General features: G+C 38.4%; 1 protein-coding gene across 3 annotated transcripts in view; it reads right to left on the reverse strand.

Annotated features, from left to right (window-relative positions):
• LOC134221292 (phospholipase B1, membrane-associated-like) overlaps positions 1-12,212 on the reverse strand; it is a 75,450-nt gene that overhangs the window by 33,387 nt on the left and 29,851 nt on the right. For 2 of the 3 annotated variants that reach the window (XM_062700493.1, XM_062700496.1), the window contains exon 2: positions 6,391-6,892. In XM_062700493.1, coding sequence (XP_062556477.1) covers positions 6,391-6,703 — 313 coding nt within the window. In that variant the 5' untranslated portion in view covers positions 6,704-6,892. The remainder of the gene's footprint in view (positions 1-6,390; positions 6,893-12,212) is intronic. The other variant, XM_062700495.1, reaches the window with a different exon arrangement.

Here is a 12,212-nt window from a genome sequence, read left to right on the forward strand (position 1 = left end):
GAAATGTCACTCATTTTTCAGGCACTTATTCTCAACCGAGTTGCTCGCAACAAATTGCATTCGACGCAAAAATCCTTTTCCCATTGTTTCCTATTGAAAATTGGACAGGTCGGACTATGGGATTGGAAGTTATTACCAAAATACCTTTTTCATAAAAATCACAAAAATGTCACCTATTTTTCGGACACCTATCCTTAATCGATTCACACGAAACAAGTTGCATTCGACGCAGAATCCTGTCCCATTGTTTCCTATTGAAAATTGGCTAGATCGGACTATGGGATCTGAAGTTATGGCCGAAACTCCATTTTAGCCTTTTTATACGAAAAGGCTGTATGTTCGCTCCAAAACCAAACTTTTACAGAAGGCCTGAGACCCATAGTGTTATATACCAATCGATTCAGCTCGACGAACTGAGATGATGTCTCTGTCTCTCCCACTTCATACGGGAGTTTGCAGAAAGACGGTCATGAGATTTATATCATAACAAATATTGCCCTCCGCTCGCTTCAGTTCAACTAACATCCACAAGTGATATCCTTAAAATATATGACTGGGTGAAATAAAACAGGGTTATGTACGTCAAAAAGATTGGAAAAGGAACCAACAATGTCGAAATTCTTATTAGCATATTGTAGATCAAGCTGAAAACCGAACCTAGGTCCCGCGAAATCGCATTTTCTCGCATTTCCGGATGTTGCAACTGCATCGCGAGTAGTGCGCAACTGTGCCATAGTCGGGCACCACTCGCGATGCAGTTGCGACATCCGGAAATGGGACAAAATATGATTTTCGGTTTTCAACTGGATCTACAATATCTTTGCCATAAATAATCTGATTTTCATTGTCTTTTTTACTCCTAGCCACTAGCTCATCTTTTTTCAAGCACACACATTTTACGAAGGTCGAGAAAGGCACCATCACCGCTAGGTGGATTAATCTGGGTTTTTTCTAAGCAATGGAGGGCGAATCTATTTAACAGACTTCCTAGGACGTCCAGGAAGTGCGGGGTTAGGGACCACCTCCAACAGCAAACGAGGGAGGCAGGACTACATCCCCGATCCGCTAAACCGTTTCCATTGGAATCGATTGTTTCCAATGGAAACGGTTTAGCGGGTCGGGGATGTAGTCCTGCCTCCCTCGGTGATCCCTAACCCCGCACTTCCTGGTCAACCCAGGATGTCTGTTGAGCAGATTCCCCCTCCATTGCTTAGGAAAAAAAAAAAACCGTCTCCATTGCCGCCAAGCCCATCGCCCCTTCGGTACAACCAGAAAGTAATGCTTAAAAGTGGGGCCAGTGCACAACGCACCCTCTAGGTTAGCTGCGTGTCCTTGCAGCACCGAACATCGTGACTCGCTTTTTTAGAAGAACACCATGGTATCGTGCCAGCGCATTGCCGGCTTTCCAGGTGGTCTTACCACGCCCTATGTCCTCGGAAGGTGGGAAGGGTCGACTTCACGCCTGCTTCCTTCTGCACGACTGGTATCAAGAATGATGATGCCGCGTGTACCCCAAATTGACCTTTCTGCGATAGGGCCTATTTGCCAGCACACAGAGGAACTTACCGGCGCGGTGCCTACGCCTGCCTCAGCCTTGACGAGGACCCCTTTCGGTCCTCGGGCTCGAAACCCGCCCGGTTGACCGACACCGCGAAAGCGACGATACCATGTTGTTCTTCGCGTGGCCACTTGTTCGATAAAAGGATCGAGTTCGACCACAGGGCACCGGTATGACCCATGAAGCCTACTCCGAACCCTTGGACCACCTCTTATTTGCGCCAGAATTAGGCATTCCTCGAGTCCACGCACCACCTTCTGTGTAGCTCCGAGACGATTTGGATGATAGCCGATAAAATGGCGTTCCAGCCACCTTCATCTTTAGACATCCTCCGGACTAGGTTGTCCGGGGTAGTGTCCAGACCACATGTGGCAAGCATGTGGTCACGCATTGTGCGAAAACGCGGGCACACGAACAACACGTGTTCCGCCGTTTCCTCTAAACCTGCGCACATCGGTGTAAATACTGTCTGAAGCAACCATGGCCTGTAAGGACCTGGGTCAGGTGGAAAGTGATTGAGTAAGAGTGAGTAAGCGAATGAGTAAGAGTGAGTGAGTGAGTAAGAGTAAGTAAGTGAGTTAGAGTGAGTGAGTAATAGAAAGTGAGTGTCTGAATGAGAGTGAGTGATTGAGTGAAGAGTGAGAGAATAAGTGAGTGTGAGTGAGTAACAGAGTGAATGAATGATTAGGAGCGAGTAAGTGAAAGTGAGTGAGTAAGAATGAGTGCATGAGTAAAAGTGAGTGAGTGAGCGAGTAATAGTAAGTAAGTAGTAAGAATGAGCGAGTGAGTAAGAGTGAGCAAGATTGATTGTGTAAGTAAAAATGAGTGAGTGAATAAAAGAGAGTGACTGATTGAAAGCAGTTCTGCAATTTCTCCATTTGAATGAGAGAAAGAATGAGCAAAGAATGAAAAGCATGCCTCATACAACACAAACGCATAAAGAATGCATTATTTCCTCTGTGTGCCTTGTACCTGGCATTATCTCCTCTGTGTCTTGGAAGTAAAAAAGGATTAATTTAAAGAAGGAATTATCTCCTCTGATCACCTTATACCGGGCAAGCGCATAAAGAAGGCATTATATCCTCTGTGTGTCTGGTAGCGAACAAACGCGTTCATTTAAAGAAGGTATAATCTTCTCTGTTCGCCTTAAACCGGGTAAGCGCGTTCATTTGAAGAAAGCATTATCTCCACTTCAAACACATCCTATTGAAAGAGACATTATCACCCCTTACTATATTTTGTAGAATAGTAGTTGTCCTGGTAATAATGGGGTGGTATGACAATTTTATTTAATTACTTGAAAAATCTTCATTGTTGGTTTAACACTTGGTTAAATTTTCAATGCGTTTTTCCAAGTAACTTTAACTCTTTTTTATTCTTTGCAAAGATTGTCTTTCTGGATACATCAATATCTGTGAGTTTGAAAAATGATATTGGAAAGCTACAGATTCGAAATGTTTTAGGGGTACTGCCCTTTCGGGGTAATGGACTTCGGGGTAGTGTCCCTTTCGGGGTACTGTCCTATTCGGGGTAGTGGCCTTCGGGGTAATGTAATTCGGGGTACTGGGGTGGAGCCGTTGATAATGTCTTCTTTAAAAGAACTCGTCTGCCCGGTAAAAGGCGAAGGGAGGGGTAACGCCTTTTTTAAATAGATGCACCTGCCCGGTATAAGCCTTCTGGCCCGGTCTAGGAAATTTATCGATAAACAATTTCCCGACTGTTTAAGGCATAAAAGTTTCAACGTGTCAATCTCGTGTTATACGAATGCAAAAAAAATGGTAACTTGGTTTAGAAATCTTGCAGGTAATAATTGTGAAAGTGCTGAATGAACTATTATTATCAATATTCCGTGAAATGGTGCATTCCGCGAAATGGTGCATTCCGCCAAAGGTCATTCGGCGAAAAGGTACAATCCGCCAAATTTTTCGAAATGTTCAACCACGAAAATGAATTCCGCGAAATAGTTTTCGGTGAAATGTTATATTATCTTATAACTAATGTTATATCTGTCATATTTAGATACTAGCTTTCTGGTATTTGCTATAGATCATTTTTGAACAAATGTCATTTTGGAGGAAAAAAGGTCTTTTTTGGATTGATTTTCTGGCAAATGATAATTTCATGAAAATATTTTTTCCGCGAATATGTTATTTTCGGAGAAATGATATTTTTAGGGAAATGTTATTTCCGGTAAAGTATCACATGTATAAATATTTTGCACTGAAATATCAAGAGAAGATCATGTTATGCTATTGGTAATAAGTCATTTAAGTCTGTTCTTATCCATAGCATATCTTGATATTTAAATGATTAAATTTGTGATATTGTTGCCTGTTTTTATCTCTTATATAAATCAAGTCCATATCAGGTTTTGTTATTCATGGTTCATGGCTTCTGCCCGGGCAGAGAGGGCGTTCCCAGCGTTCCCAGGTGAGAGTGCGATCTCAATATATTGAAGTAAATATTGATGGAAATCAGAAAAGTTTGATATTCTTTTCAATATTTCTCTTCATCTTCCCCCGCAGTTTGTCCACAGGAGTCGACGACGGTTGAGTGTGTGCGTGTTTTGTGTTATACCGCTAATTGATTCGTAGTAGTTCAAGAAAAAAAAAAAATTTTTCTTCAGCTACGGCCACGCCGGATAATCAGTGAAAATATTGAAGAAAAGTTTGATGAAAGGTTTGAAGAGAAAAGTATTGTCAATATATCTCTCGTCTGGGGTCTGCTTTAGATTCACTTTCACAGCTCATTAAGCAATGATTTTAACGGAGAAGGGCCGTTTAGCCGAATACCATTTAGCCGAATGCCACTAGGCCGAAAGTTGTTTGGCCGAATATACCCTTTGGCCGAACAGACCATTAGGCCGAAAGTTATTTGGCGGAAAGGGTCGTTTAGCCGAAATGGTCAAATGGCCGAAAAAGTAATTTGACCGAAATAGTAATTTACCCTTTCGGCCTAATGTTTGTTCGGCCTAGTGGCATTTATCCCAATTGGTTTCGGCCATGACCCTTTCCCGATTTTTACATTAGAAGGTTGTCAATACAACCGATTTTTTTACACGGGGGATAAAAAAAACTGTTTAAAATTCGAAAACCCGTGTAAAAAAAGTTTTATGATTTCTCGACAAATCATGCAAAATGGAGCAATTCGGTACAAATTTTGTATGTGGAAAAATTCGTTTAAAAACTGAACCGGGTATAAATATTACTCTTCACCAAAAAGTCCATATCAAAAATTTTTTTTCTGATGTTCACAAATACTGGTATTATGTCGGTTTTGCCGGTATTACACGCCGGTGTATTTGCTGTGCGCGCGCCCGCGTGGCTTCGGCGTGTATTATTTTGACAGATCAAAGTGACATTTCAAAAACTCAAATATCCACCTAATAGTTGCACTCACAGAATAAATTTTATTTGAAGTTAAAAATTGTGAAAAATAAAAAAGCAGATTTCTTGCCAACTGTGTAGGGCATCTCTGTGAGTATGCTGCAGAATCTATTTTATCCTCAGATTTTCTTCGCATAACAATGATTTCCCTTAATTAAATTGACTTCCTGTAGTGGCGCATCCCATTAGAAATATAGGTGTCTATGAAAAAAGGTCGAAAGGTAAAGGGCCAAAAGGACAAAGAGTCGAAAGGACAAAATGTCGAAAAAACATAATATCAGAAGCGACGAAAGAGAAGAAAGGAGGGAGAAGAAAAAAGGTAGAAGAGGAAGAAGCAAGACGAAAGAAGGATTAAAAAAAAAAAAGAAAGAAGACCGAAGAGGAAAGTAGGAAGAAAGAAGAAGAAAGAAGAAAGGTTCCTTCTAAATTATGTTTCTTCTTTTCAGGAAGAAGTAAGATATAAGAAGGCAGAAGAAAGGAAGAAGATGGAAGAAGGAAGAAGAAATAAAAGGAAGAAGAAATAAAGAAAGAAGAAGAAAGGAAAAGGGAAAAAAAGAAGCAATAAAAAGGAAGAAGAAAGAAGAAATAAGTAAGAAGGTAGGAATGAAAAATGGAGAAAAAAGAAGACAAAAGGAGTGAGAATGAAGAATAAAGATGAAAGAAGAAAGAAGGAAGGCAGAAGAAAGAGAAGGAAGAAGGAAGAAAGAAAAAATAAAGAGAAAGGAGCACGGAAAAATTACAAGGAAGAAGTAGGAAGAAAAACAGAAAAAGGTTAGTCTTCTTCTTTTTCCTATGAGTATGAAAGAAGGAAAAAGGAAGATGGCAGAAGTAAGAATAAAGTGAGAGATGATGAAAAAAGTGAGAAAGAAGAAGAAAAATGGAACAAAGAGAAATAAGAAAGAAGAATTAAGAGAGAAGGAAGAAAAAAAAAGAAAGAAGGAAGAATGAATAAAGAAGAAGCCAGAAGGAAGTAGAAGATGTAAGATGTTAGAAGGAAGAAGGATGAAAGAAAGTAATTAAAAGAGATAAAGGAGGTACGAAGAAGAAATAAGAAGAAGAAAGAAAAAGGAAGAAGATTTTTTTTCCTACCTTTTGCATATTTCGATCTTTTGTCCCTCTCTACGGAGTGTCCTCTCAGTATTTTGATCCTATCGACCTTTTGTCCCTTTTGAACATTTTTCTCTTCGACCTTTTGTATTTCGACGTTTCGTTCCGTCGACCTTTTGTCTTTCAGCCTTTCGTCTTTCGACCTTTTGTGCCTAATCCAATGTATAGCACCGCTATGGGAACCGAAGGCTTTCTCCTCCACTAGAAGAACAGTGTACCCGTTAGTGGTGTAAGCTATTCTTGGTAGTTGTTTTCAAAATCTAACTATAAAACTTTATATATATCCCAAATAAACTTTTGTATTTTAAATTACATAAGCATAACACTCTAAAAGCTTACCTGGTCTCAACTTGTGCACGCTGGACGGCGGCTCTCGACTTTTCCCCATAGAAGTATCACAGGGAAAGGGCGCACTTTCCGGAACAGGTGTTTGAAGGAAATCTCCTCTCGTTTTCAGCCCTGTACGACCGGCCATCATCATGGTGATGTTCCGGTACAGGTGGAAGAACAACCGCCACTCGGTGTTGTCGAAGACGGTCGGTTTAAACGCACTGAGCTGGGCTTCCACCTTCCAGCGGTGAAATTTATTCTCCTGGCACATCAACATCAGCAGGATCAGAAAGATGTTCAACGACATCTGGGCGAGCCACATCTTCTTTCTTCTCTTTGTTGTGTGTAATTGCTGTATACGATCGATGTAACACTAATTCACTGGATCAGCATCACTGGCGAATCACTTGCACACCTTATCGCTGTTTGAACCTGGAGCATTTCTCTTCTTCACATCATTTAGCCTAATAATCGTTGTGTTGATGGTTCTCGAACACACAAAACGCTTTTGCTGGACAACAATTAAAGAAAATAAATGGATTCGGATTTGTTGACTTATGTGTTAAATGAAACGAATGTCCATATTTTTAAGAATTACAATAAAAATGACAAGTTACCACAATTTCTCGTTATCATATAAGTTGCCGTGCCATGCAACTTCATCAATGTGCTGTTTCAAATTATATGGTTCATTTAGTAAATTAACGTTTTCGTGCCATTATGGTAATGAGCGGTGGAAACGACTATCGCCAATCAATCACTAGTTTTATGTACCTTGCAACATAGTTGAACCAAGCTGCACTACAACAGCTCATCTCTCGTTAAGCGTCTGTATTTTGCAAACCTCTTCACAGTAAACCTCCAGTATCCACTTTTGGGCTCACCTGCCAGGTAACCGCTAATTCCAGTTGCACAGTCAAAAGCCCAAATCTACGTCAGCGCTGCGCTGGAATGACGGCCAATCCAAATTACTTTTCGAGCAGCACAACAGTTCACATCAAGACAAAAAAAAGCGCGCGCAATGTTTGAACGGTTATTTTGCTTGTGATCATGATCTCTGCTTCAAACCTTCACTTGACCACGTGGTGATGTTCGGCTTTTTTCATATATTTGCTGAAATCTGCGGCGGTTGACTAATAAACATGGCCAATTGACATAAGTTCACTAAGAACTGTGATTTGTAACCCACTGGCTGGATTGAGGTACCTACAGTTTGTTTAGGGTTTGAAGTGATTTTTGGATGAGGTAAATCTGCGCGGGCTGAAAGAACTTACTTAAGCATTCTTTGGAAGAGTGGTGCTCCATCAAATGCCGGCTTAGTGTAGGTCATGAATCATTCGAGTTTTCTCATTTATTTTGCATCGTGTTTTATCACTCCACTTATCATCTTTAATGAAATTTGCGACTGCATAAGTCAATGAGTGCGAGATCTCCTACATGAGTCTTACGACTCATAACCATAGATTCAAATTAAAAATACTTTAAACGTTGGTTTTTCAACATTTTCATATGCGAACATTGCGTATGATAGATGAATCACAGTAAGGTAATGCGGCAAGCATATTGTAAGGAAACGTTGGGATTTTGGACCACTGAGAAGTTTTGCCGTATTTGTTTGAGAAACTGCATGTGTTACATTTTCGCGCCGCCAAGCGAATGAGTTCTAAACTAATTCTGCTTCCATATTTGGTATTACTACCCGAACAACTTTGTAGAAGACAGCAACATTCTCTATCTCACAGATTACGAAATATTTCTCCTTACAAGTAATTTCCATACACTAGATAGCCCCCCCAAGCGGTTGAAATCCAAACTAATTCTGCTTCCACATTGAATATTACCACCCGAACAACTTTGTAGAAGACGGCAACATTCTAATTCTTACAGATTCCGATATATCTCACCTAAAAAATAATTCCTCATATACTAGCGCCACCAACCGGTTAATTTCCAAAATAAACTTTCCTCCATCCCAATGGTTCTTACCTCCCGAACAACTTATGGCCAAAAGTTCTGAATTACATATTTGGAAGCTTATCTAATTTTTTGAATATTTCCCAAAAATGTATCTATCATACAGTTCCGAACTTTTTCCGTATCATACTTGAATCAGATTTAAATTACATTTTGTCTAGAACTGATGATGATGATGATGGTCCCGCCACATACCCCTACAAAGGTTTGAGCTAGACGATTTATCTTTAAGATAATTGATTGAATTTAATTTTTCAACAATTTAATCAGATTTGCAAAACAAAACAAAAACGATCTGATTACCATCACAGATATAAATTTCATAACTTTCCATTACTATCCAGCAAAAATAATAAATGTAAAAACTGTTTAATTCATCTACAGATTCTCATAAGTATCAGTAGTGATGCTTCGAGTTCATAAAAATGCAAAACTTGTGATACCTCTCGCACAGATTTCAAAAGTTCCACCAAGAATCGCGTTTCATGTTATTACAAGTAACGTTAGCCACTCGAAAGCATCAATAATAATCTAATAAACTATGTCGTTGTCAACAAAATCAAAACTTGTGTTACCGCTCCGTCGATATCAAAAGTTTTGTCATCAACCGCGGAAACCAAACTCTACTAGATAGCCTATTACTAATCCGCAGAATTATTGAAACAGCTGAAAAAGCGCAAGTCTTTACATAAATTTAAAAATCATTCATATCTGCTTTACGCGCGTCAAACTTTTGTAGACTACACAAGAAAAAGGTCAAATTACAATTACGTCAATAAATATAAAATCCATCATCATCATCGAGGCGAATAAAATAGTTTATTAGTGCCTCAATAATTGAAAAACACAATTGTCTAAACAGAATATCCGTAGGTCAAACTTCGTCAAGATACAATAATTAATGATTTTAAAAGTCAACTAAGTAGCTGCTTAAAATACAGCTTTTACGTGTGAAACACAAAGTCTCTTGAATTGTGATAATGTCGTTGCACGTTTGATATGTGTAGGCATCGAATTGAAATCATTGATACCTTTAAAAACAAAGAATTTTGTGAAGCTCCATGCAAAAGTTGGGTGTTCTTACATCCTCCGCGTTTCTAGTGTTATATCTATGAATGTCACTTCCTCTTTCAATTCGATCAGACAAATATCGAGGCAGCAAACCATTTACTACTTTGAAAATGAACACCATTGTTAAATACACAATTCTTTTGCTTCACCGAGAGCCACTGCAATGCATCCAACAAAAAGTTGAGGAAGTGAATCTGTTACATCTTAAAATCAAACGCATAATCTTATTCTGCAAGCGCTGCAATCTCGATATTTGTGTCTGATTTGCTAAAAACAAAATGGAAGGACAAAAGTCCAAGTGAGGAGAGATGATTGATTTGTACAACTGTATTTTACTAGCTGTATTTAATTCGTTTTTCAGTCGACATAGGATTCCATACTTCTTGGCTATTTTCTTGATGACATTGTCAATATGTTGGTCAAATTTCAATTTATCATCAATAATCACGCCAAGATATTTAATTTCCGTACGCGATCAAGTGTCTCGTCATCAATTTTCACAGAGACATTATCAATTGAACGATTTCGCGAAATAACCATATACTTTGTTTTACTAATATTCAATTTTAACTGTTTGTACTTCAACCATCTACTTAAAGAATGCAAATCTTCATTCAAGTGTTCAATCGCTTCCTCCAGATTTTGAGCTGCAATGAATATTACAGTATCATCAGCAAACAAATTAATGTCACAATAACGTAAGACCCGTCGCATGTCATTAATGTACATAATGAACAAAAGGGGCCCTAATAAACTTCCCTGTGGTACACCAAGGTCATTCTCCACGGGACACGACACATAATCATTGAAAGCAGTCCGTTGGGATCTGTCAGACAAATAGTTTTCAAACCATTAGTATGCAGAACCCGAAACTCCAAAGCGCTTAACAGTTTTCAACAATAAGGGCCGAGAAATTGTCTCAAAAGCGCGTTTCAGATCCAAAAACACAGCTAGAATAGTATTTTTACGCTCCATATTTTCCTTCCATTTAGATAATACCAAGTTCAATGCAGTTTCACAGGAATGACCTTCCCTGTAACCTGATTGTTCCGGTATTAACAAGTTATTATTATTTAAATATGTAATGACCTGGCCTTTAACTACAAGTTCTAAAATTTTCTCTAATGTATGCAACATGTTGATGGGACGAAACTCTTCGGCTTTAATCGTTCCAGCAACTTTTTGTATTGAATCTCTAGTGATTCCTTCCAAACATGCGGCACGTGCCCAGTTTGTAACGATTCATTTATAAGGTCCAGCAAGTTGCGTCCAATGACATGAAAGCAATCTTGAATAACTCTAGCATTAACATTATCAACTCCAGCCGTTTTACCTAAAGAAAAGCAAATGTTTTTAAGTTCTTCAAAAGTAATCGGGTGAAAACAATCAAATCTACAGTTAATATTTATCGGCTGTTTTATTTCATCAGGCTCATCCACTAACTCGATAGATCGGTTAATGGATAAGACACTATTGACGAAATAATCGTTGAATTTAGATGCAATTTCTTGTTCTGACTGTTCTAATGTGCCATTGAAAGTTATGGACCGCGGCTTGCAACTACTAGGCTTTAATAATGATTTCAATATTTTCCATAACTCTTTGCTGTTGTTTTGATGTTGATAAATTTTCCTCTGAATATACTCGCAACGTGTACGTGTCAAAGATTGCGAATATTTGTTCCGCGCTACCTGATACCTATTCCAATGATTTTCATTACTAGTTCTACGAAACTTTTTATACAATTTATCTCTTCTACGTTTCAGGCGCAAAAGATCTAAATTATACCAGCTGTTAGAATTATGCAAAGTTACTAACTTCTGTTCTACTAATTGATTGGTACAGGATTTCAAAACGTTTGTAAGAACAGCTGATCTTTTCATCTATATTACCGGAATTTTCTTGAAAATCCACGTTTCTTTCGACAAGACCCGAAATTGCTTGTTTAGAATATTTTCTCCAGCACTTCATTTTAATTAAATTACTATCATTACTATTATTGTCGGTAACGTTAATGACTAGCGTTTCATGATCAGTTACTTTTAAATCATTACTCGTTTCGCTAGTTACAGAATCAAAATTTGTATACACATGATCAATCAAAGTTCTACTGTGCTGGGAAATACGCGTATAAGAATTTACTTTTTGTTTCAAATTAAAAAAATCCGCTAAATGTTTCAAATGATTCGAATTGGAATCGTCACACCAATTGATATTAAAATCACCAGCAATTACATTTAATTTACTAGGATCTATAAATGACTCAAACTAGTTTTCCAAAATTTCAATAAAACGCTGGTCACTTGCACTGGGAGAGTGATATAAAACACCATAATTACCCATCTTCATGCCACGTACAACTGCAATGCCTAAGAACCAGTTTCCATCACAAACTTCGTTTAATTGAAGCTTGAACTGAACTGATTCTTTGACATAAATAGCAACACCGCCAGTGTGTCTAGAATGTGATAAACAAGCAGCTACACTATAACCCGGAATGCTATACTGATCAAATGCTTCAATGTCGACTATATGAGTTTCAGATAAAAACACTAAAATGGACGTTTATCTTCTACTATCTTACGTAATGCAACGTAGTTTGTAGACAAACCCGCAGTATTCAAATACAAAATATCGAATCTGCTTACATTTCTACTAGATATTGGTTGCTATTCATTGAAACGTAAGCTGCGCTTTTCCGTTCAACTAATCGCTTATAAACACTACACTCAGTACTGAAGGCACTGTGGTTCACGTCCAATTTCATTTTACGTTCGGAATTCATT

This window comes from Armigeres subalbatus, chromosome 3 (genome assembly GCF_024139115.2).
Source record: "Armigeres subalbatus isolate Guangzhou_Male chromosome 3, GZ_Asu_2, whole genome shotgun sequence".
NCBI lineage: Eukaryota > Metazoa > Arthropoda > Insecta > Diptera > Culicidae > Armigeres > Armigeres subalbatus.